A 26,976-nucleotide genomic window follows, 5' to 3' on the forward strand; every position below is an offset into this window, starting at 1 on the left:
TGACTACATGGGAGTCCAGCAGTATAACCATTATGCCATCTGCTGGTCACCCTAGTAGGAGTTTTTGTTTGTTTGTTTGTTTTTGAGAGATTTTTGCTATAGGGTGCGTGCACTCGCCAGACAGACAGACAGAAAGCGAGAAATCACCCCCCAGAGAGGATGGTCACGCCGCAATCCCTTCTTCTCCATTCTCCTCTTGGGATCTTGGGCATGCACGCACACGTGCCCGGCGTGAGTTTTAAGCCACCGGTCCGGGACGCGAACCGCGGTCGACTACGTGGGAGTCCAGCGACATAGCCATTACACTAACTGCTGGTTCCCACCCTAGTAGGAGTTTTTAAAAGTTACCTGATTTTTCTCAATATGAGAATGCTGGGAACATGGAAACTTTTTTTTTTTCATTAAAGTCTAGGTATCAGTCACAACAGACTGATTTTTTTAAAAGAATTGAACAATTCTTTTATTAAAAATTGTTTCTGTCATGAAACAAAACAAAAAAGTAAGCTAGTGCAACAAAAGGTGAATAGTTAAACAACATTTGAACTGTTCGGGAAGAAAGCTGAAAACTTGACTGTATGTATGATACTCCTAAATTTAAATTTTCACTTAGAAAAGTTATATTCTGGGGCAAAGCATGAGTACAGAATTAGCATAGCTGGGTCTATGTGGGAGAATCCCTAGGTTCGCATCCCAGGGCCTCCCTCCCTGAGCACGACAGGCAGGCCTACGCATGTCCATGATCCAGGTCTGCTGGGACTAAGGGTGGATTGCAGCCTGGAGACCCTGTTGAGATGCCTCTCTTGTCTCTCATGGGAGAGATAAGTGAACGAACTTTAAAAAAAAAAAAATACTTTAAAGTATTCCCTGTATGATCAGCAACTCACTTGCCTTTTTTATTTTTAACTTAGGAAAATATATTAGAGAGGATTCACTTTCACATCGTGCCAAGCAGAGATGCAGACATGTGTACCTCTAAGTCTTGTATCACTCACCAGAAGTTTGCTATGACCCTGTACGAACAGGTGAGATGGTTTAATTCTTTATGAGACAGTACACCTGAATTTTATGATTGAAAGATTAAACATGTGTTTTTGCCTGTAGTGTGTGTGTCGTAGCTGTGGAGCGTCATCAGATCCTCTACCTTTTACAGAATTTGTGCGGTACATTTCTACAACAGCCCTATGGTAAGACCCTATTCAAGCAAATTTACCAGCGATGTTAATAGCACATGAAAGCACAGCGAGCATTTATTCTGTAAAGCTCTAAGCTGTGTGAATGCCCCCCTCTCTGTCTGAGGCTAAAAATATACAACTATTAGAGGTACTCAGCAATGACTATCTCAGCTCGATGTTTGTAATTTAACCTAATGTATGTATCACCTAACAAAAAGTACAGAATAATATAAATTAAAATGAGAAACTCATTGAAACAGAACTACACATGGTTTCTTTGCTTTTGGTGGGAGGTTCCCTTCATTGTGGCCATATTTCCTGCCAGCTCATCTGTGTTCCTTTGGGGGGATAAAAGATAGAGTAAGCAGGAAAGAAAGAAAGATGTGAAGAGAATCTTCAGGTAGGTTGTCACATCTGAGGTCTCGGGATTCACCTTATGTAACAATGTGCCATACTCGTTTGGCCGCCTGTCCTCCCTCCGTTCCCCCATTCCTTCCTGTTTATGAAACATTAGTGAGAGATCCAAAAATGATCCCTAGACTTTGCCTAATAAAGATCGTTTGAATGCTTTCCTACAGTTTTCGAGAATATAAATATTTGATATGGGATTACCATTGAATGAGATCATAAATGTGTGCAGAAATTTTAATACTGGAAACAACCTCCATCAACAATTCTCAATCAGGATATAACAGTGCAACTTTAGTTGATGAAAACTACCATTACTTTGTCATTGCAAACTGAAATCATGTGTTTATCCATTTCATATGGTTCAACTTCCTGACTTTCTTAGAGAATAATTCAGTATTTCATAAAGACTTTTGAATAGTATTTGGTTATCTTGTTGTTTAGAATCTTTCCTATGTATACAGAGTTGGGAAACAGTCCCTAAACTTCAGTCAGTTGTAGGCTCATTTTTAAAAAATTTGTATGAAAACTAGGGTGATGTGTGAACACAGATAGATGTAAATTAAAAACTAGAATTTTAGCTCTACTTCAAAATGCTTATATAAAATGACAGCATTCTGGGTAACAGCTTGGATAATTAGAACTAGATCCCCTTCCATCTCTGCCTGTTTCACACTGGAAGTTGCAGGACCCCAGACTTTGAATTCTAATTATAATATCACCTTTTATATTGGCAATAAGTATTGCATATCCATTGCTGAATACCCACTATATTTCAGGTTTTATGTAAATTGTTGCTTTTAATCCTAACAAAAGCACTATTTTAATGATGAAGAACTAGGTTTGATGAGGTTAATTTGGTTAAGTAGATGGATGATGATTGAAACTCAGATATGTCTGACTTAAGAATTTGTCTGATTAGCCACTACTCTGATGCTGTGAATTTGTAAAACCAGTTTGTACTATTTGAATTTGAATGAGCTCATCAGATTTAGTTTGTTCTATTTAGTAATCGCTTTGTAAAGTGTTTTGAGAGGGTACCTTAGTTGTGATCAAATACTTGTGTATTGTTTAAACTATTGAAGTGTAAAATACATCTAGCTGTAGGATACTTATATCACTATTAAGTAGAATCAGAGCACCTAGAATGTACAGTATTCCTAGTTAGGGTGGTTCAGCTTACATGACCTTCCTGTTTGGGAATGTTTAAATAGTTGTTTAAAAGTACTTAATATCCTGATATGCAAAAATGGGACTCTTAGGGAAACTGAATAAAAATTGGTGCTGTTACTATATAGTACATTAGAAGGTTTTAATAAAATTCTTAGTATTCATAAACAGGAGTAATATTCACAAGTCTGGCTCAACAAACTTTGGTTGTGACTTTTGCATTTAATCAGCAAAAGGCCTTCTCCTCGCTGAAATTGACAACTTTGTCTCTGGGAACTTTGGTCCAGAGAGGGAGAGATCCTATAATTTCGTTGTTCTTAGTAGGGAAGAGCATACACTCATGTCCCTATTTGTTATGTAATAGCATAAAAGAAACATTTGCCTCAGAACCACCTCCAGACAAAACTGTTTTACCCTTATTCTGTACTTGGCCTAATCTTTTTCATCATATTCTAGCCAAACTTAGTTTTTTACTTTATGGGAATTTACTTTACAGTTAATTTTACAACTCCAGTCATGTTTTAGACAGAAAAAGTGATGCACACCTATTCTGACAACTTAATAGTCTTCATGTGTAATTAATTAGATCCATTTTAAGTTCATAGGCCAAATCTGGGACTGCTGCTTCTTCTTTTTCTTTCTTTTTTTTTTTTTTTGTAGCAATGAGGTTGAAAGAATGATGGAAAGGCATGAACGTTGTAAGCCTGAATTGTTTGCAGAACTGCTACAAGCAGCAAATACAACAGATGACTACAGAAAGTGTCCTGTAAGTATAGCTTGGAGAATACTGGTATGTTTTTATGTTTTAAGTTTGAAAATTGACAGAGACAGTATAAATATTAACTCCATATGTAGAATTAACTTGAAAAAATTATTTTTTCAGTGTTTCAGATAACTTTCTATAATGCAAGATATTTATCTTAGCACTAGTTTGTTTTTTTTTGAGAGGTTTTCACTATAGGACGCGTGCGCTCGCCAGACAGACAGAGAGACAGAGAGAGACATAGAGACAGAAAGCGAGAAATCACCCCCCAGGGGGGTTGGTCATGCTGCAATCCCTTCTCCTCCATTCTTCTCTCGGGATCTTGGGCATGCACGCACATGTGCCCGGCGTGAGTTTTAAGCCACCGGGTCTGGGACGCGAACCGTGGTTGACTACATGGGAGTCCAGCGACATAGCCATTACACTAACTGCTGGTTCCCAGCACTAGTTTTTAAAAACACTTTATCAAAGATTTAAAGTAGCTTTTTTTTTTTTTTTGCCTTAGGGCATGTGTGCTCACTAGAGAGACAGAAGGAAAATGAGAAATCGCCCCCACCCCAGGGGGATGGTCACAGCCACAATCCCTCCTTCTCTTTTCTCTTCTTGGAATTTTGGGCACGCACACACATGGCATGATTTTTCAAGCCACCTGGTCTGGACTCGAACGGCAGTTGGCCATGTGGAAGTTCAACATCCTAATCACTATGCCACCTGCTGGTGCATATTTTTAAATTTCCAGAAGGCATGTGAACTCACCAGAGAGAGAGAGCACCCCCTAATGAGGCATGTTCACACCACAGTTTTTTCCCTCTGTTTCTCTATACCATCAAGATTTGGAGTATGCTTTTTCACTTGTGTCAGGCATGTTTTTCAAGCTACTGGGGCCAGGATTACAACTGGGCGTGGCCATGTGAGATCTGGCTCCCAGTACACATTGCCTCATGGCTGTGTTATGGGGCTGGTCCAGGTAGCTTCTGATATATTTTTTTTAAAGTTCTGAAATTTATCATTAGGTAAAAAGGAAGTATTTTTGTGTGTTTCTTTTTTTTTTTTTAAGTTAACATGTTAAATGATATTCTTTTCTTATATACTATTGCTAATGACTTCAGGGATTTTACTTCTGCTTTTTTTTTAGATTGAATCTTTTTTTTAAGAGAGATTTTTGCTATAGGGCTTGTGTGCATGCTAGAGAGACAGACAGAAAGTGACAAATCTTCCCCTCCCCGGTAGTGATGGCCATGCCACAATCTCTTCTCCTCCATTCTCTTCTCTGGATTTTGGGTATGCACGTACACAGGCCCAGTGTGAGTTTTAAGCAGCCAGGTCTAGGACTTGAACTGCAGTCAACGCTATGGGAGTCAATGACGTACATAACCACTATACCGTCTGCTGGTTCCAGACTCAATTTCTATTTTAATAAATTCACAAAAATACCAGAGAATAGTTTGATTTAAAATAAACTTGTTTAAACAATTGTAGATACTTGGTAGAAGTAAATTTCTGATATAGTGAAGAAATTTCAGATAAATATTAAGATTGTTATGGTGTAATACAAACTATATGAGGCTTTGTCTGTGGAGTATGTTCTTATAATTTCAAAAGTTGCCTTTTGTTTTTCTTCTGTAGAGCAACTGTGGCCAAAAAATAAAAATTCGCCGTGTTTTAATGAATTGCCCAGAGATTGTTACAATTGGTTTGGTCTGGGATTCTGAGCATTCTGACTTGACCGAAGATGTCGTTCGGAATCTAGCAACACATCTTTATCTTCCAGGGGTATCTCTACTGTTTTCATTTTATTCTCTTTTAGTTTTAAATTCCTCTGAAATATATTATGATATACCTAGTTTTACTTTTCAGAACTAAAATTTCTTTCTGAAGAAAATAATAACATTGAGTTGTAAATCTGATTTAAAAAAATTAGCAATCAAACTATCTGGAATACTTTTTCTGCATAGACTAGAAGGGGTTTTCAGATCTAACGAAACTATCTCATGTTCTTTTTCTTTTTCACTCCGGAATGATGATAGTGGTATAATTGTATGATAGTGATAAAATTATATGTGTATGTGATCATGATTATAAATACTATTTTAAAAGGTTTAAGATTTAAAAATCATAGCACTGATCTTGGCATGCTTCATTGGTCCTTTTAAAAAAAAAAATGAGAGAGGGACTACACTATAGAGTGTGTGCGCTCGTCAGAGCGACACAGAGAGACAGAAAGTGAGAAATTAATCCCCAAGGAGATTGGCACACTGCAGTCCCTTCTCTTCCATTCTCGGATATGCACACATTTGGATATGCACACATACACACCTGGCATGAGTTTTAAGCTGCCGGGTCTCGGACTTAAACTGCAGTCCATCAACATAACCCTTATGCCATCTGCTGGTCCCAGTTAGTCTTTTCTTAATATATTTTGAATTGACCTATGTTACAGTTAGAATTTTAGATAATTATCTTTGGAGTCATGTTTAGTGTGTATTCAGGTAGTAACTGCTGACCATGCAGTAGAATAATACCATGAGTACTGATCTGGTACTGGATGGGGGCTGTATGTATGAGAAACTTTTTTCATACTGAGTCAAATACATGATTCATCAAGTTGTTTTCCTTTCAAAAAAAGATATGGTACTAAATACACATATTTTTTCAAACAGCTTTTTTATAGGGTTACTGATGAAAATGCCAAAAATAGTGAACTTCACCTTGTGGGTATGATCTGCTACACCAGTCGACATTATTGTGCCTTTGCTTTTCATACCAAGAGTTCCAAATGGGTATTTTTTGATGATGCAAATGTGAAAGAAGTAAGTGACACTTTGTGTGTTTCTTTTTTTTTTTTAAGTTAACATGTTAAATGATATTCTTTTCTTATATACTATTGCTAATGACTTCAGGGATTTTACTTCTGCTTTTTTTTTAGATTGAATCTTTTTTTTAAGAGAGATTTTTGCTATAGGGCTTGTGTGCATGCTAGAGAGACAGACAGAAAGTGACAAATCTTCCCCTCCCCGGTAGTGATGGCCATGCCACAATCTCTTCTCCTCCATTCTCTTCTCTGGATTTTGGGTATGCACGTACACAGGCCCAGTGTGAGTTTTAAGCAGCCAGGTCTAGGACTTGAACTGCAGTCAACGCTATGGGAGTCAATGACGTACATAACCACTATACCGTCTGCTGGTTCCAGACTCAATTTCTATTTTAATAAATTCACAAAAATACCAGAGAATAGTTTGATTTAAAATAAACTTGTTTAAACAATTGTAGATACTTGGTAGAAGTAAATTTCTGATATAGTGAAGAAATTTCAGATAAATATTAAGATTGTTATGGTGTAATACAAACTATATGAGGCTTTGTCTGTGGAGTATGTTCTTATAATTTCAAAAGTTGCCTTTTGTTTTTCTTCTGTAGAGCAACTGTGGCCAAAAAATAAAAATTCGCCGTGTTTTAATGAATTGCCCAGAGATTGTTACAATTGGTTTGGTCTGGGATTCTGAGCATTCTGACTTGACCGAAGATGTCGTTCGGAATCTAGCAACACATCTTTATCTTCCAGGGGTATCTCTACTGTTTTCATTTTATTCTCTTTTAGTTTTAAATTCCTCTGAAATATATTATGATATACCTAGTTTTACTTTTCAGAACTAAAATTTCTTTCTGAAGAAAATAATAACATTGAGTTGTAAATCTGATTTAAAAAAATTAGCAATCAAACTATCTGGAATACTTTTTCTGCATAGACTAGAAGGGGTTTTCAGATCTAACGAAACTATCTCATGTTCTTTTTCTTTTTCACTCCGGAATGATGATAGTGGTATAATTGTATGATAGTGATAAAATTATATGTGTATGTGATCATGATTATAAATACTATTTTAAAAGGTTTAAGATTTAAAAATCATAGCACTGATCTTGGCATGCTTCATTGGTCCTTTTAAAAAAAAAAATGAGAGAGGGACTACACTATAGAGTGTGTGCGCTCGTCAGAGCGACACAGAGAGACAGAAAGTGAGAAATTAATCCCCAAGGAGACTGGCACACTGAAGTCCCTTCTCTTCCATTCTCGGATATGCACACTTTTGGATATGTACACATACACACCTGGCATGAGTTTTAAGCTGCCGGGTCTCGGACTTAAACTGCAGTCCATCAACATAACCCTTATGCCATCTGCTGGTCCCAGTTAGTCTTTTCTTAATATATTTTGAATTGACCTATGTTACAGTTAGAATTTTAGATAATTATCTTTGGAGTCATGTTTAGTGTGTATTCAGGTAGTAACTGCTGACCATGCAGTAGAATAATACCATGAGTACTGATCTGGTACTGGATGGGGGCTGTATGTATGAGAAACTTTTTTCATACTGAGTCAAATACATGATTCATCAAGTTGTTTTCCTTTCAAAAAAAGATATGGTACTAAATACACATATTTTTTCAAACAGCTTTTTTATAGGGTTACTGATGAAAATGCCAAAAATAGTGAACTTCACCTTGTGGGTATGATCTGCTACACCAGTCGACATTATTGTGCCTTTGCTTTTCATACCAAGAGTTCCAAATGGGTATTTTTTGATGATGCAAATGTGAAAGAAGTAAGTGACACTTTCACTAACTGAAATAATTACAATTTTTGCTTTTTAGTAATAAATGATATAGTAATAATGGTATACAAAATAATGTTATAATTGCCATGTAAAATAATAATGAACATAATGATAATAACACCATTAAAGAAATTCAGACTTTTATTATTCTTGAAATTTGGCTTCAAGGGAACCAGCAGTTAGCATAATGACTATGTCGCTGAACTACCATGTAGTCGACCGCGATTCGCGTCCCGGACCCGGTGGCTTAAAACTCATGCTGGGCGTGTGTGTGTGCGTGCCCAAGATCCCGAGAGGAGAATGGAGGAGAAGGGATTGCGGTGTGGCCATCTCCTCTAGGGGGTGATTTCTCGCTTTTTGTCTCTATGTCTCTCTCCGTCTGTCTGGCGAGCGCACGCACCCTATAGTGAAAAAAACCTCTCCAAAAAAAAAGTAAAAACAACAAAAAAAGAAATTTAGCTTCAATTTAAGCTAACTTTGTAAAAAGAATTACTTATTCCATTTTATTTACTAATATTATTTTTTAAATTTTACCAGAGAGAGAGAGAGAGAAAGAAAGAGAGAGAGAGAGAGAAAGAAAGAGAGAAAGCAAGCTGCCAGGTCTAGGACTCAAATCATGGTCAGCCATGTGGGAATCTAGTGTCTTAACCACTATGCCACCTACCAGACCCCTAAAGCTAATTTTTAAACCAGCCCATTTCCAGAATAATAAAAAATTGACTAGTGAATATCAGTATACAAGTATGTAACTATTAGTAATCTGTAATTAATGATAAATTAATTTTAATTAATTTTGTTTGATACATAGTTAATATATGTATTTCTTTGTTGATGACTCACAATTGCTTTGTATTATTAGTGATGAAGATATGCTTCCTTTGTTTCTAATGGTACATTGATCTTATTAATAAGTTGTAGGAATTCTTTATTCTGCATACCATTATTAGATGCATGTTATTATTTTTTTAAAGAATTTAACTTTATTTCTTTGTATTTTCATTTGACGAGAGAGAGAGAGTGCGCTAGTAAAGAAAGAGAGAGGGAAAGTGAGAAAGCAAGCCGCCAGGTCTGGGGCTCAAACCATGGTCAGCCATGTGGGAGTCCAGCATCCTTAACCACCACGCCACCTAGCAGCCCTTAGATAATAAAATAATATTTATTATTTTAAAAAATTTTTTATTGGTGTCTTTGCAAGAGCAGAAGTTATTAATTTTGTTGAGGTCTATTTTATAAATTTTGTTTTTTCTATAGTTTGTTTGATATCCTAAGAGATCTCTGTCTTCCCCAAGGTTATAATGATTTCCCCTTTTGTTTTCTCATAAATGTTTTTGGTTATTATGCGATTCATTCTGAATTAATTTTTGTGATTTATTGGTCACAGTCTTTTTTCTTTTATGTTTTATCCAGTTGGTCTAGCACAATTGATAAAACAGACTCTTTCATATCCTTGTATCAAATTGCATTGAACTCTGTCAGAAGTAACCAACCATATGTAGAAAGCCTTTTAAAATCTGATAATTGAATCTTGATATAGAAAGTCTAACTTTTGCCCCTGGGTTTATTTTTTTAATTCTTTATTTTAATTATTTATTTATTTGACCAGAGATGGAGAGAGGGAAAGTTAAAGAGCAAGCTGTCAGGTCTGGGACTCAAACTGTGGTCAGCCATGTGAGAGTCCAGCACTTTAACCACAATGCCACCTGCTGACCCACTCCCTAGTTTTTAAAATGATGTTTAAGAGGTTTCAATTTAGACTAGTTACAAATAAAATTAATTATAATATGATAGTTGAACTCTAGCATCTAAATGTCTTTACATTTTTTTAAACAATTGTTTATTATTGTTATTTTTTAATTTGCTATTGGGCATGTGTGCTCACCAGAGAGAGAGAAAAACAGAGAAAGTGAGAAAGCCAGCTGCTAAGTCTAGGACTCAAACCACAGTTGGCCATATGGGAGTCCAGTGCCTTAGTAGTCACGCCACCTACTGGCCCCTAAATTTTTTTAATTACAAATTATTTTAGTCTCTGCCTTCTCATGGAATGCACTAATTACAAGTATCGTTTTGTTTTATTCATGTGACTTTTAAAAAGGTTGGAACCAGGTGGAAAGATGTGGTCTCCAAGTGCATCCGATGTCACTTCCAACCACTGCTTTTGTTTTATGCAAACCCAGAGGGCACCGCAGTTTCTACCGAAGATGCCCTCAGGCAGGTTGTCAGCTGGTCCCATTACAAATCGGTTGCAGAAAATTTGGGTAATGATTTTTTAATTCTTCAGTGTTTCTGTTATCACAATCAACTAAACACAGTAATGTCTATCTTGTACTGAATATAACATGAGTATTGAGGATCGCTGCAAAATTGAGGTTCAGTAAAGTGCAGTTTGGGAAAATTCTAGTACTTTTTATTAATCTTTAGGAAGAAATTATTACTGTCGGTGGCCTGGGAGAACCTTCAGGAGTCAGCCACTATTATGGTCACCCCAGCACAGAACAGGCTCCTTGGCTGGGAGCTCTTTCTAGTGTAAATCTTGAGATTTAAAGTGACTTGGAAAAACTGGAAATGTCCACAGCAGCTAAGCCATTTCTGGCATGTACAAATCCCTGGGGCTGTCAGGCCTCTAAGTTCTAAGTAGCTCTGCCTGCAGTATGAAAAATGTCGGAAAAGATGATTCACCCACTCTTCTCCTGATGGGTAGGACGGGAATGATACATTTTGTGTATTTTTTTAAGGATGTGAAAAGCCCACACTTCATAAGTCAGATAATTCAAAAGAAAATGGATTTGGTGATCAGGCAAAACAGAGAGAAAATCAGAACTTTCAAGCTGATAACATTTCATCATTTAATCGGAGCCACATTCAGACAAGCGGAGGGAGAGGACCAGGTGTGTGCTCAAATTGTCGTTCTTGCGTTGTCCTTGAGCGGGTAAGCTTCCCCCTTACTCACTTCCTGGTGAGAAGTAAAATCTAATTCCTGGTGAGAACAGGACAGAAGGAAGGTGCTTAACTATTGTAGTTTTCCCTGATTGTGAAATAAGTAGATAATAAAGAGATAACAAGTTTGTCTTTGTATTTTATGCATTTTTCTGAGACCTGCCCAGTTTAACTAAGTGAGTTGGAATCTTTCTGTGTGCTCAGAGTATGGTAGGTTTGAGACAGTCTGGACAGTTACCAAAGAAAGCAGTCTTAGATGGCTTCTCCTTCAAGGAGTTCATGATCGATGTGGAGAAGACAGACATGAATTCATAATTAGGCTAATATGTCAAAATTAAACTTACCCTTAGTGAATGCAACAGTAGTTCAAAGTTACATATATAACTGTAGTTTTGTTTTATTTTCCTATAGGACATGTGCACTTGCAGGAGAGAGGGGGTGGGGTGGGTGGAGAGTGAAGAATCAGCTCCCAGGAGGATGGCCATGCCACAGTCCTTTTTCTTCCATTCTCTCAGGATTTGGGGCACACATGCTCTAACATGCTTTTCAAGTCACTGGGTCTGGACTCCAAGAACCGCATAGCTGGATTTGTGGGATCCAGAAGCCTTAACCTCCATGCCATCTGTTGGCCCATGGTCTCTTTTTAAATCAGTTTTCTCTGTGGGAGAGAGACAGACAGACAGTCCCAACAGGGTCTTCACACGGCTGTCCACTCTCAGTCTCAGCTGGCCCAGATCACGAGCATGTACGTGTGTGTCAGTGTGCTCAGGAAGGTTCCAGGGTGAGAACCCAGACCCTTCCATGTGGACACAGTCGCATTACTGCCACACCACCACATGGCCCCCTGTTGTTTTTCTTAACCTTGCCTTTATTCAATTTTCTGTTGTTATTTGTGCTGTGGCTTTAATTTTACAAGCCAGGTTCTGTGACTTGGATCCAAAATGAGATCGCACAGTACTGTGTATGGCTGTGATTTAGAGATGTATAAAACTTCTAGTTATGTGGATGTTCAGGATGTTTTTGTAAGAAATTCAGAAATATGTCCATGAACTAATTTCTAACCATAAAAGAAACACATTTAATCCAGAGTAGTAAGACCTAGAAGGATCAGCAGGTGGCTGAATGGTTACATTGCTGAACTCCCACGTAGTTGACAGCAGTTCAAGTCCCAGACACATCACCTTAAAACTCATGACTGGTGCATGTGCGCCCAAGATCCTGAAAGAAGAATGAAAGAAAGAGGATTGCAGCATGGCCATCCCCGCTTGGGGGTGATTTCTCACTTTCTGTCTCTCCGTCTCTCTCCTCTCTCTAGTGAGCACACACGCCCTATAACAAAAATCTCTCCTTAAAAAAAAAAAAAAAGAGTAGTAAGACCTAGAAATAGCAATGATCAACTATAATAAAGGCTTTTAAACATTTTTAAGGAAACTATTGGGTTTTCAGAAAAGTCATGATTCGTTTTTACATAGAAAAACAGAAAAAATGCATCACAATTTTCCCAACAACCCAATACAAGAGGACTTTAAAAAGTTTGTGGCATTTATCTTGGTGCAAAAATTTTGAAATCCATGCATAGTTCTCTCAGAATATACATTTCCATGAACTTTGCGAAGACCCCTTCATGTTTGTTTGTTTTTTTTTTTTCCTTCTCATTGGTTGTTGATTCTCTTAGATTAAGACATTTTATGTTTCTCAGAAGACACCAACTTTAAAGCCCAGAAACAGTCTATATGTGTTCAAGAGCACAAGCATTTAACCAGCTTGAGTTCCTATTCCCAGGTCTATACTTCATGCTGTATGAACTTGGGCAAGTTTCTGATTTGCCTCTGCCTCAGTTTTCTTACATGAGAGGGAGGCAGTAATTATACCTACAGTAGAGAATCCAATGAGCAGACCCCTACCTAGAAGAGAGTCGGCAATGAGTGACCACTTAGTGACCTTTAGCGCTTATTATTTGAATGGTAGGTCTCTTTGTTTTTCTTTATATTCACTCTACGGCTGTTCAATAAGTGTTAAAAGACAATATGTATCTCCAGTGTTAGGAAAAATCGTATTGAATTTTAGATCAGTCATAAAAATGAGTTTATTACATACGTCAGTCTGTGGTCTGTTTTTAAGATACAGCATCTTACAATTTTTATATAGTTCAGTTCTTTGCTTTTGTTGAGCAATTTAAAAAAATGATCCGTATCATTTTAAGAATGATTTCTTTTGCAGTTAAGTCAAGTCACAGTGATCAAAGGGAAAAGATGAAAGACATTTCCAGAGAATGTGCTCTGAAAGCCATTGAACAGAAAAACTTACTTTCTTCACAAAGGAAAGATTTAGAGAAGGGACAGAGAAAAGATTTGGGCCGACATAGCGGTAAGTTCAGAGCATATAGCATTCATTTAGAGACCATTTAAAAATTTTTAAAAAACTGGATTTTATAACGTTAGTATGATTTAATTTCTATATACTCATAATTTCTCTGTATATATATTTCTTAGTATGATTTCTTTAGTACACCTAAATAAATCTAAACACATGAAATTTTCCTTATTAAATTAATTCTGGCCTAAGGATACTAGTGTTTGTGTTTTGATGGTTTTATTTATAAATGCAACTTATATTACACATTTAAATAAGGAAGGTTATAAAATTAACTGAAAAGGGCTTATACCTTTGCAATCTCAGATCTTCCTTACATTCATTGCCAATAGTTTCCAGTTTAATGTAAGCTTTTTATGGTTTTATACTTCTTTTCTTTATAGATACAGCATAATCTCATTGATACTGATAGACTTTAAAGATAGAGTTAAGGTTTTGGCTACAGTGACATCCTTTCACATACCTTTGTTTGTTTTTTATTTTTTTAAAAGATTATTTTATCTAACTTTATTTATTCATTTATTTTTTTAAATTTGACCAGAGAGGGACAGACCAAGAGAAAGACCGAGAGAGAGAGAGAGAGAGAGAAAGTGAGAAAGCAAGCCACCAGGTCCAGGACTTGAACCGCTATTGGCCATGTGAGAGTCCAGCGCCCTTGACAACCACGCCTCCTGCCGGCCCTCCTTTGTTTATTTTTTATGTATAGCCATAGCATAAATTTTTTTTTCAGAGGAATTTCTGGTTCAGGGTATGGTTGATTTTTTTTTTTTCTGTTTTTATTTTTTTTTAACTGCCAGAGAGTACATGCACTCACCAGAGAGAGAACAGAGAGCGAGAAAGCAACCCCCAAGGGCACATGTTCACATTGCAGATCCTTCTCTTTCTTTCTCTCCCAGGATTTTGAGCATCCATGCACATGTGCCCAGTGTGTTTTTCCATCCACTGGGGCTGGGATTCAAACCAGAGGGTTGGCCATGTGGGATCTGAGTCCCCTAACCACTGTGCCTATGGGCCTGACCCAGGGTATTTTAGTTATTTTTAATTTTGGCAGATATGGTTCAGTTGCCCTCCTGAAAGGAAGAACTAGTCTGTACTCCCCCAGCAGTGATTGGATCTCTCTCTTTGCACTCTCAGCAGCAGTCCATTGAACAACCCTGTAAATCTTTACCTATGTAAGAGGTGGAAGATATTTTACTTTTATAATTTTTGTTAATTATAAGTGAGATAGAATGCTCATTATTTATTTGTTTTTGTTTATTTGTTTGTTTTCCCTATAAGACACGTGCTCACTGGCGAGTAATAGACAGAGGCAGTGAGGGGGAAAAAGAGAAATCTGCCCGTTGGTAGGATGGTCATATACCAATCCCTTTTCCTCCATTCTCCTCCGGGCATTTTGGGCATGCATGCACACATACCTGGCAGGATTTTCAGGCTGCTAGGTCTGAGACTTGAACTGTGGTTGACTATGTGGGAGTCCAGCACCTTAACCACCATACCCCTGCTGCCCCCTTTAAAAAAAAAAACAAAAAAACAATAACAACAAAAAAAGAACTCCTTAATGGTCTTATGATTTATCTTATAAATCATTTTTTAAAGTCTGTTTCTTTTAGATGTTTCTCTTTAAACATGAATAAGAACTGGAAAATACTTTTTAATCTAAAGCAGTGAGTGATAGAATGTACTTAAATGCCTATCATTCTGCACATGCATGGAGATTGAAAACACACTTTTTAATCTTGAAGCAATAAGTGATATAATTTACTTATGATATTATTTGCCTTTTACTGATATTTCTTCTCAAATAAGGTATGTGTTGACTTGTGTGACTAAAGGCGGCTCTGAGGAGTAGTTCATTTGGGTATTTATTTTTTTTTTTAAGATTTGACTGATGAAGACCTTTCACATTTCAAGTCTGGATCACCTCCTGCCCCAAATGGTTTTCGCCAATATCCGAATCCACGTCTATATCATAGTCAAGGAAAAGGACCATGCAAACATGACCGAGTTGCCCATCAGAGTCGAGCTCCCGCTCAAATAATAAGTTCAAGTAAATCCCAGATTCTCGCTCCAAGAGAGAAAATGACTGGCAGAGTAAAGAGTGACAGTGGCACTGGGTATGATACAGACAGCAGCCAGGACTCCAGGGAAAAGGGAGGCAGTGGTACTAGCAGCAGTAGAAGCCGGAGCCGAGGTTGGAAACCTATGAGAGAAACGTTGAACGTCGATAGTATTTTTAGTGAAAGTGAAAAAAGGCAGCACAGCCCCCGACATAAATCGGATATCAGCAACAAGCCCAAGTGTGGCAAAGATCAGAGTTTTAATAACTGGTCAAAAGAGAATCCAAAGCAACGAGGCTTAATGACCATATACGAAGATGAACTGAAGCAGGAAGTAGGAAGCAGGAGTTCCCTTGACTCGAATGGAAAAGGAACAGAGAAGAATAAAGGCCTTGTGGAGAGCAGAGGTCATGGCGAGAGCGGGCCGATGCAGAGGACGGAGTCCGGGTATGAAAGCAGTGATCACATCAGCAATGGATCTGCTAATTTGGACTCGCCTGTGATCGAAGGAAATGGGACGGTAGTGGATGCCAGCGGTGCTAATGAAACAGTTCCCTTCAGGTGATTCACAAAACGAACACACAGGTTTTCTCACCTTCAATTATTGGTGACTTGAAGTAATTTTCAAAGTTTGGAGTGAATTAAGTATAATGGAAATGGCGTGAATAGTAAATATACCTGGAATATTGCAATGTAGTTGCTATTTCAGATTTCTGTTCTTAATACTTATTTCCTGATTCTAAGACTATCAGTTGTATATTGGGTCGTGGGGAAAGTCCGTATACATTTTTGCATAGAAAAACATAGAAAAAATACAGCGTGACTTTCCCGATGACCTAATTGTTTGTAGGAAATATATTATGACTCTCGTTGCCATAACTATCAACTACACATTTTAAAACATAGACTTAAATTGGTTTTATTTTATCTCAGTTGTTAAGCTGATCGCTTAATTCTTTTTTTTTTTTTCAATTTATTTATTTGCATTCATTCACTGTACATCCTTATAGCATACAAAATGAGATTTTTCCATCCAGAGTATACTGTATATTGTCTCAATTGAGCACATCAACAAACATGTTATTGTCAGCAAATGATCTTCCATTTCTTGTTTTCTGTATGTTTTGCTTCTTTCCCCCATCCTTGGTTCCCTATCTCTTACCCTCTGCCACCTCCCGCTCTCCTCCCACACTGTCTCTGGTATCTATGTTTGCTTTCTATATTAATCCTTCAGTTTATGAACTGCTCCTGATTTTTTTAGAGAGAGTTTTTGCTATAGGGCATGTGCGCTCGCCAGGTAGACGGAGAGAGAGAAAGTGAGAAATCACCCCCCAAGGGGGATGGCCATGCCACAGTCCCTTCTCTTCCATTTTCCTCTTTGGATTTTGGGCACGTAGGCATGCACACAGGCCTGGTGTGATGTTTAAGCCACTAGTTCCAGGACTTAAACTGCACTTGGCTAGGTGGGAGTCCAGCGACATAACCATTACACCATGTCCTGGTCCCACTGCTCCTGATTTTAACTCTGACATTTGTAACTCAAAACTGAGGTTGTCTTCTATGGCATGATGCAGTTCCATGGAAGTGATACTTTCCCTTGAGCAAATATAAGAGAATTCAGCGAAATAACTAAGTATCTATTCATGTAATTAGTTCAGGATATTGATACCTTTATTATGCTACTGTTAATAGACAATCCCCCCTTTTTCTGTGTACCAAAACATGGCACAGCTGTGTCTGATTTTCTAAGTCAATCTAACCACTTTTTCCAGAGATTTTTTGCTATAGGGTATGTACACTTGCCAGAAAGACAGAGAGACAGAAAGTAAGAAATCACTCTTGGCATGGGGTGGCCATGCCATAGTCCTTTCTCTTCCATTCTCCTCTCAGGATTTTGGGCATGCATGCACATGTCCCTAGCGTGAGTTTTAAGCCATCAAGTTTGGGACTCAAACCGCAGTCGACTAATGGGTGTCCAGCCAGTCCCACACTTTTTCAACTTTTATTTCTTCTAAAACATTTTAATTTGATATTAGTGTTTGATTATATTTGTTATTAAAAAGCTAGATTTGCAGAAATCAGCTACTCATATTTTATCGAAACAAGGTTTCAGTAGAAACTAAGTAAAATTTTGTACGTGGCAAGGTAATTTCATAACATTTCTTAGAAAGCAGGAAGTTTAGGACTTTGTAATCTGCTGGACTTGGATTTTAATTATCAAACAAATTGATTTGATGTTTACAGTCTTAATCTCCTATGAAATGAGGATAATAACTCCTTGAAAGTACTGTGGGATATAAATAAAATAATACTCATTAAGCCTCTTGAACTGCACATGGCATATAGTAATTGTTTAACCAAAGTTATTTCCTTTCTTCTTCTTAGAATAAGCTATGAAAATTCATAACAATTGATGTATTTTGTTTTATATTCTAGTGAGCAGATTAAGATGAGTAACCTAAATGTAGAACATGTGGATTGTACCTCTCATCAGTGCAGAAACCATTCTGAAGGTAAAATTTTCATTTCACTATATTGTTAATAGTTATACTAAAGAATACATTGCACTAATTGTTTACTATTAGGACATAGGTATGAGAAAATCCTATAGGGCTGTAAAAGTTATTTTAAAAGAACATAACAATATAGTAAACTTTTAAAATATTAATACGTATGTCACATTTTAATAAAATATACATAGAAGAAAAGAAAACATTCTTTTGTTATCTATGCCTGCTATATTTTCTCATTTGTTTTACTTAGTTATATTAGTTTCGTATTTTTCTATCTGATTAGTTAAGTATTGCTTTCAAATTCTGCAGTCTTTTTGAACAGCCTTTTTGAAATGCTTTTTAAATATCTTTGATGTTACGGCATTACTAGTACCACATGACATTTTCTATTTAGCCAATGAAATCTTTGGTTTTTTGTTTTGTGTGTGTGTGAGAGAGAGAGAGGAAAAGGAAAAGAGAGAGAAGTACTTTTGCAGGAACATCTTGTGTTATAATTCTCCAGCCCTGGACTCTCAGTGAACTAGGCCCACAGGTGTGTGCCACCACACCTCCACACCTGTCCTGTTTTAGGTTTGGTTGGGAACTGCATCTGGGAGTACCATATAGCTTCAGACACTGCTCAGTGGTGCTCACCTGCTAGTACCACCCTGATTGGGCCAATGATGACATCTTCGAATCTTTATTTTTTTCTTGTAACAACTTGCATTTTAAGTTTCTGCACTAGGGACCCTTGAACACGTTGCATTTGATACTAGCCCTTACAATGTGATTCGGGATTCAAGTCGGCAGTATGGTGGCTTATTAATACTTCTAGTTAAGGGAACCAGCAGTTAGCATAATGGCTATGTCGCTGGACTCCCACGTAGTCGACCGCGGTTTGCGTCCTGGACCCGGTGGCTTGGAACTCACGCCGGGCACGTGTGCGTGCGTGCCCAAGATCCCGAGAGGAGAATGAAGGAGAAGGGATTGCGGCGTGACCATCCCCCCGGGGGGGTGATTTCTCGCTTTCTGTCTCTATGTCTCTCTCTGTCTGGCTGGCGAGCGCATGCGCCCTATAGTGAAAACCTCTCCAAAAAAAAAAAATACTTCTAGTTAAGATACACACTGTATATCCCCACTCACAAAAAATTTAAGTATTTGGAGTAATTAGCTTAACTAAATTTTGGTAGATCCAAACAGTAGACTACTTGTTTGGCCTTTATAGATAATGATGTCGATGAGTATTTGTTGGTATGGAAATATATTTAAAAAAAGCATATTTGCAATCTAATATCTTTTTGTGAAAAGGAAAAAAATTTAAAAAGTACATGTGACTATAAAAAGAAATATTTTTGGGAATCAGCAGTTAGCATAATGGCTATGTCGCTGGACTCCCACGTAGTCGACCGCGGTTCGCGTCCCGGACCCGGTGGCTTAAAACTCACGCCGGGCACGTGTGCGTGCGTGCCCAAGATCCCAAGAGAATGGAGGAGAAGGGATTGCCGTGTGACCATCCCCTCTGGGGGGTGATTTCTCTCTTTCTGTCTCTATGTCTGTCTGGCGAGTGCACACGCCCTATAGCGAAAACCTCTCAAAAAAAGAAAAAAGAAATATTTCTAACTTAAGAGAAGGTGCATTTCTGAATTTGCAGAGAAAAAGGTCATCATCTCATAATTCAGTGGTCTGTAGGTGATTGATCTTTCTGGCTTTACTTGTCCGCCCCTTTGTCCCATTTTTTAAAATAATGGACATACAAGATAGGCACAAAAGGAGGATGGTCAATTTTTCTCTGAGGTAAGAGTAAAGAAGATAAGAATGGTCCTATTACTGATAAATTTATGAGTGATAAGGAGGGAAGTTGAGGGAGTTCATGCTAGGAATGGGAATAGCCACTTTATGCAGTGAGGAAAGGGGCAATTCTATCATTTGAGACAGGCTAAATTCTATGTTATTCAATGATGGTAACTTCAAAATCTCAATGTTTTAACACAAGTCCGTTTCTCGCTCTCAGTATGGGTCTAGTGGAGGTCAGTGTGGAGACTCCTTCCAGGACTCACCCAGGATCAGGATAATGGGGTGGAGAATTAATGAAGGCGACAACATGGACAGTCACCTCTAAGCTCTTAAAACTTTGAACAGCTGTGACACATGTACTTCCACACACTCCTCATTGTCCAAGGCCAAGACCAGTCCTAATTTTAAGGAACATGGAAAAGTGTTTTATAGGTGCCTGGAAATGAATTCAAGTATGTGTGAACAGCCCTCTAGAAAAGTTCAGTTAGGAGCCAATAAATATATAATGGTGTGACATTATTATAGGTGACTTGTTATCCACACTTAGCAGCCCAGACGCAAAGAAAATGGGATATTAGAATGCATATAGTAGTCAAGATTGCCACTGGGAGGACATTAAGTACCTGAAGGATTTAAGGGAGAGGGGCCAGGGAAAACAATGAGAAAGGGAATTGTTGAAATTGCAAAGACAGTGTTTTCAAATTTCAGAATTCAGAGGAATAGAAGAGAGATAATTTTTTATAATAAAAAATAGCGATGAACAACAAATTTTGAAGTTTTTTAAGTCTTATTATCCTTAAGGCTTTTGTGAAGATTATTTTTTAGGTCATAGGCACTAAATTTGATTAAGTGTTACATTTTGTTTTCATCCAATAGTGTAATATCAGAAGGAAACACTTATATTGAGGAAATAACCTTCCTTTCCCATATTAAAATGTCTAGCCTGTTTTAACAGTCTGATAAAAGTCCGGTAACCAAGTATTACAGGAAACAGTAAAAGGCTGGCCAGAAATCACAGCAGAAGTCAGTGAAATTGAACAATAACTGCAAGTTCAGTGCTCTGTACAAAGTGATGCTTACTTCCTGAGCATTATAAAAACATGAGTTCATAGAAATCTGGTCAAGGGTGCATTGCTATAAGAGCTTTGCAGTGGGTTTCCTCATTTTTACTATGAAAAAATATGTATGTAACACACAACTTTTTTTATTGTAATAAATTAGTCTTAACAAAATATATCATTCTAATTTTTTTTTTTTTGAGGTTATTTGCTATAGGGCACATGGGCTCCCCAGAGAGACAGAGAGAGACAGAAAGTAAGAAATCACTCCCAGGGGGATGACCATGCCACAATCCTTTCTCCATTCTCCTCTTGGGATTTTGGGCATGCACACACATGATCCCAGCATGAGTTGAAGCTGCCAGGTCTGCGACTCAAACTGCAGTCAACTACGTAGGAGTCCAGCAATGTAATCGTTATGCCATCCTGCTGGTCCCTCCTTCTAAATATTTTTAAGGTTACCGTTAAGTGGCACCGAGTTCATTCGCATTGTTGTGGAATCATCTCCGCCATACGTGTCCAGAACTTTCATCACATTAAACCGAAACAGTCTACTTACTATTATTTTTCTGGAGAGATTTTTGCTACAGGACACATGCACTCATTGGAGAGAGAGAGAGAAAGGAAGCGAGAAATCAACCCCCAGGGAGGATGACCATGCTACAGTCCCTTCTCCTCTGTTCTCTCGGGATTTGGGGCATGCATGTACATGTACCTGGCATGAGTTTTAGGCCGCCAGGTCTGGGACTCAAAACCATGGTTGACCATGTGGGAGTTCCATGCCTTAACCGCTAGGCCACCTGCTGGCACAATACTGTATGCTTATTAAACAATTCCCCATTCTCTCTTCCTCTGACTCCTGGCCAACAGCATTCTTTCTGTTTCTATGAATTTGAGTATTCTAGGTTAACTCATTTAGGTAAAGCCAGACAATATTTGTCCCTTTGTATCTGGCTTATTTCAGTTAGCATAATGACCACAATGTTCATCCATGTTGTAGCCTGGATCAGAACTTTATTCTTTTTTTAAGGCTGAATAATGATTCATTGTATGGTTTACCTCTTCTTTACCCATGCATCCATCAGTGGATATCTGGGTATTAGAACCTTCTGGCTCTTGTGAGTAATGCAGCTATGAACACTGGTGTGCAGACATCTGTTGGAGTCCCTGCTTTCATGTCTTTAGATATACCTGTAAGTGTAATTCTGTCTCCTGTGCTAGTTTGGTAATTCCCTGCTTAATTATCTGAGGAGGTGCCATACTGTTTTCCACAGCAGCCATACCATTTTACATTCCCACTAGCAATACACAAGACTTCCATTTTCTCCCCATCCTCACCAACACTTCTTATTTTGTTTGTTTGTTTGTTTTTTGGTTCCTTTTTTTTTCTTTGCTTCCTTTATGGAGGAGTATCTTGTGATTTTTGTGTAACTTTTTATTTAGCTACATAGATCTCACGATTTTTAAGTTATTTCTTATTTAATGAACTTTAAAATTCATACAGTTCTTTGAAGCCTATCTTTTCTCTTAAGAACCTCTGTTAATGTGCTTTGTGGTGTCTGTGTGTATATTCTCTTCTAAACTAGAACTGAGACTATGTGAAAAAGTGACAAAGGGATTATTTTTCTCAAACTAAAAACTTACCTTCTATGGGGTCTCTTTCCCCCCACCCAACCCCTTTAAGGCACAAGTTAATTTAATTCTTCAGGACTCCATACAACTTTCTTGTTCTTTTGTACTTTCATTTGTAAAATGGCACCCACTTAACATTATTGACCTATAGAATAATTTTCTTTCAGTAGCTAAAAGACTTAAAAAGTTAAGCCTTAGACCTTTTTTATTTTTTATATTTTTTGACATTTAGTTCAATTTTTAATATTTGTCTATAACAAGTATATTTGATGGTAGAGAATGAAAATCTATAATAATGCTATTGCAATTCTTTGTCTATTTTTCTCATTAAGGGAGATATTACATAGGCTTATCTGCCTTATCTGGGTTCTGCTATATAAAAAAAAAAAAAAAAAAAAAAAAAAAAAAACAGTTCTTAACATGACCTGAAGTTATTCTGTGGGAACACTATCCAAATTGCCACTTTGCTATTTGAAATGTTTTAGCTCTTTTAAAATGGATTTCTATTAGAATTTCAAGGGCCTTAAATTACATTTAGGACAGAAGAAATGATACATTCAAAAGTTAGAAGAGCACATCACATACTTGAAGAATATAAGTAGTTTGGTACAGTCAAGGCTGAGATTAGTACTTGGAAATCATGAAATATGGCAAAAGGCATGAGTAGAAGCCAGATCCCAATGAAACTGTGGTTTTTTTTTAATCCTTCAGGAACTGAGGCTCCAAAGCGAAGGGAGAGTGGTATACTCGAGTCTGCATTTTAGAAAAGACTCTTGGTGACAGTGTTTGAGGGTAAATTTGGTACAGTGGGAGAAAAATTAGATGACATTGTAATAGTCTAGGAGAGAAAAGAGGAGGGTGCACCAAGGCAGCACCGGTGTCGGAGGAGAAATCAGGAATTGTAAGTCGGAGGGTCAATTGTGGGCAGGAGGGTCAACTGGCTTTTTGAAGCTGACAGAATGAGGAAAAGAGAGAGAAAGCAGGGATGGCTGTGTTGAGATTTACCCACTAGAGCTAGCAGGGAATATAGAGAGAAGGAATAGATTGTGGGGTGAGGAGAGGTGGAATGCCAAGTTTATTTTTGGATTTGTTGCATTGATTATCTAGGTAAACAGATTTATTAGGCAGTTAGGAACATAAGTTTAGAACTCGGGAAATGTTCTGTAATAAGTAACTATCAGCATATATGGGGATTGAATGCCATAGACACGGACAGGGTCATTCAGGAAAACTAGAGAGTAGGGGACAAAAATAGACAAAGTATGGAATGTGGGATTTGCTGAGGAGGACAGATGAAACTGAGGCTGGAGAGAAGGAGCAACTGTAGAAGGGGTGAGAAAATACCAGAAGGTTATCACAGAAAAAAACTGAAATGGAAGCTTTCAGGGGAATAGTCATAGAGTAAGCAGAATATGGATTAAAAAGCACCAGTTTGATTTAGCAGTTAGTAAGTGGTAACAGTTACGTGCAATGAAAGCAGTGTTGGTAGACCAGAAGAAATGAGGCAAGACTTAGCTAGAACTGAAGAGTTGGAAGTAAAGGGCTATGGTGTTTACTTTGAAGTGGTTCTGAAAGAGCCAGCCACGTGTTAATAATATGTGAATCTGAATATAGGACATGCAGGTATTCTTTTTTTTTTTTTTTTTTTGGAGAGATTTTTCGCTACAGGGCGCGTGCGCTCGCCAGACAGACAGAGAGAGACAGACAGAAAGCGAGAAATCACCCCCTGGGGGAATGGCCACGCCGCAATCCCTTCTCCTCCAGTCTCCTCTTGGGATCTTGGGCACGCACGCACACGCACCCGGCGTGAGTTTTAAGCCACCGGGGTCTGGGTCGCGAACCGCGGTTGACTACGTGGGAGTCCAGCAACATAGCCATTACGCTAACTGCTGGTCTCAAGGTATTCTTCATACTCTTTTTACTCGTTCAACTTTTTGGAACTCTTTGAAGTTATGTCCAAATAAAATGTTGAAAAAAAGATTATTAGGAGCCAGATCCCACATGGCCAACTGCATGATTCAAATCCTGGCCCTAGCAGTTTGAAGAACTTGCCTGACACCTGTACACGTGCGTCTCAAATCCCAACAAGATGGAAAAACAGAAAAGAGGGCTTGAGGCATGACCATACCCAACTGCAGATGCTTTCTCTTGCTCCCTCTTCTCTGTCTCTTTTTCTAGCAAGTGACTGTGTCCTCTGACAAATTTAAACTAAATAAAAGAAAGAAGGAAAGAAAAATGTATTGGAAGAGTTTGTACACGTGCATAGTTTGATCATTTTTTTCTCTAAGTTTTCTTTTTCAAACTTCAGTTATGTTCATGTAAAATAATTCTGTTCAGTGTATTAAGAGAAAGAGGTCCTCATATCACTCGATTTCATTTCTGTATACATTAAGAGTTTCATAAATATTTAAAGGAAATGTATTAATGCATCTTTTCTCTTCTGTTGCTGTGACCCAGCTCCTACAAATGGCTATTTAGATTTCTTAAAACTATATTCTTTTTATATTGAAATTTAATTTATAGCAAAATAACAATATATGCTTTTCCTCAAAAATTTAATCTCGGTGAGAAAAGTTACTGACTCGTGCCTTTTGATTTTGTAACGTCCCAAAGTTAGATATTGGAGAGTGTAGATTTTTATATATTAAAGTATCTCTTGATTCTTTTTGGTGATGGTAAATTTAGCCAGAAATATTTATTCAGTTAGAGTTTTGTTATTTCTTAAGTATATTATTTTTTTAAATGTATTGTTATAAATTAGGTCCTGGATTAGGCTATTGCTCTTGAATGCTTAGGGTTTGTTCTGAAGTCGCACTGTACAGCAAGAACGAAGATTTTATGTCTAGACCAGTAGTTTGGTTTAATTGCTATATGAGCCTATTTTAAACCAAGTCATTTTTTTCAGATGACATAATATATTTCGATTTTTTTAATAATGTGCTTTGGATTTTTTGGATCTGATATCAACATTAACATTACTAATGAAAGCTTCTTACCTCAACCTTGAGGCTTATTCTGTGAGAACTACTCAAACCATACTGCCTTAGATTTGCAAAGAACCTAGAGCCAAAACTCCTCATAAAGATCCATAGATGTCTGTGTCAGCAGAAGAGAAAAATAACACATCTATTTTTAAGTTAGTTGGAATTCTGAAGTCAAGCCATTTGGTTGAACACCCGCCAGATGATACTAAAATTGCAAACTCCTTTATAAAACCTCTGCTGCCTCCTGCTGTCCGTGGTGTGAATACTTTAATAAAAGTAAAGAATTATTTTTTTTAAGTTTTTTTTTTTTCTTGTTAATATTAAACCTGAAAATATAAGCCACAAACTAAGATAAATATTTGGAAGTTTAAAAAGTCACAGCAGGTTGAAATTTTAATTAATTTTAACTAATAAATTTTTCAAATTATAGACATTAAAAAACATGAGGTACTTTTTGATGTCTTATTACTTATTACATCTTTTTTGTTTTTAAAAAAACTATATTCATTTCTTCCATGAGAAAGAGAAACAGGCATCCCACCAGGGGGTGTAATTTGCACTGTAATCCACTGCCAGCCTCGGCCCGCCTGGATTACAGGCACGCGTGTGGGCCTGGTGTGGACACATTACAGGGACTTTTGGGGGATGAAAACTCCCCCAAAGGAGTTGGTGATACTGGACCTTCCCATGTGGGTCCAGTATCACAAAACATTCCTCATTATAGCTGTGCCATGTGTCAACCCCTCTTTAAAAAAAAAAACAAAAAAACAGAAACATACAATGTTGTTAAAAGAGTGGCAAAAATTTTTGAGCCACAGTGTGCCAAACTTATCAGAACTGTTTTCTTAAGCCTGAAAAATGAAATGTTCTGTCAGAGAGACTCTTTGTGATAAATTTTATTGTCTTTTATTTTTAAGATTTTATTAGTATGGCACTAATGACAGTATATAGAAGTTTGCCAAAGTTCTTTTTACATTTTTTTAAGAGAGATTTTTGCTATAGGGTGTGTGCATTCTCCGGAGAGACAGAGTTTCTAAGAGAGGGATGGCCACACCGCAATCCCTTCTCTATTTTCTTTTCGTGATTTTGGGCACACACGCACGCTCACCTGGGGTGAGGCCCGGGACTCAAACAGCGGTTGACCACATGGGAGTCTAACAATGTAATCATTATGCCATCTGCTGGTGTTAGTTTTTTGATGTTCTTATCTAGAAGAATGAACCTTATTATTGGCAATAAATAATGCCAATTGTTTTCCTTGAAGTGAGAGGTTCCCCTGTTCCATTTTTAAGAATATTTCTGCCAATACCCAGTATGAATAACCAAAGTTTGTCCAGGGTGTTTCAAGTATTGGCTCATCGGGAAAGTCATGATGTATTTTTCTGTTTTATTATGCAAAACTGCTTCATGACTTTCTGACAACTCAATAGAAATGGTGTTCCATGATCAAACCAGCTAAATTAGGCTCATAACTCAATCCTGTACATATTTGTTTTTCTTTTCAGACCATCATTCTTGAGAATACA

At 37.5% G+C, this 26,976-nt stretch overlaps 1 protein-coding gene across 3 annotated transcripts in view; it reads left to right on the forward strand.

Annotated features, from left to right (window-relative positions):
* USP53 (ubiquitin specific peptidase 53) overlaps positions 1-26,976 on the forward strand; it is a 75,782-nt gene that overhangs the window by 39,403 nt on the left and 9,403 nt on the right. For 2 of the 3 annotated variants that reach the window (XM_006153102.3, XM_027773670.1), the window contains exons 5-14: positions 909-1,022; positions 1,102-1,184; positions 3,411-3,516; positions 5,140-5,286; positions 6,174-6,323; positions 10,219-10,381; positions 10,859-11,011; positions 13,281-13,427; positions 15,313-16,051; positions 17,927-18,003. In XM_006153102.3, coding sequence (XP_006153164.1) covers positions 909-1,022; positions 1,102-1,184; positions 3,411-3,516; positions 5,140-5,286; positions 6,174-6,323; positions 10,219-10,381; positions 10,859-11,011; positions 13,281-13,427; positions 15,313-16,051; positions 17,927-18,003 — 1,879 coding nt within the window. The remainder of the gene's footprint in view (positions 1-908; positions 1,023-1,101; positions 1,185-3,410; positions 3,517-5,139; positions 5,287-6,173; positions 6,324-10,218; positions 10,382-10,858; positions 11,012-13,280; positions 13,428-15,312; positions 16,052-17,926; positions 18,004-26,976) is intronic. The other variant, XM_014589578.2, reaches the window with a different exon arrangement.

Source organism: Tupaia chinensis, unplaced genomic scaffold (assembly GCF_000334495.1).
Source record: "Tupaia chinensis unplaced genomic scaffold, TupChi_1.0 Scaffold000362_1, whole genome shotgun sequence".
NCBI lineage: Eukaryota > Metazoa > Chordata > Mammalia > Scandentia > Tupaiidae > Tupaia > Tupaia belangeri.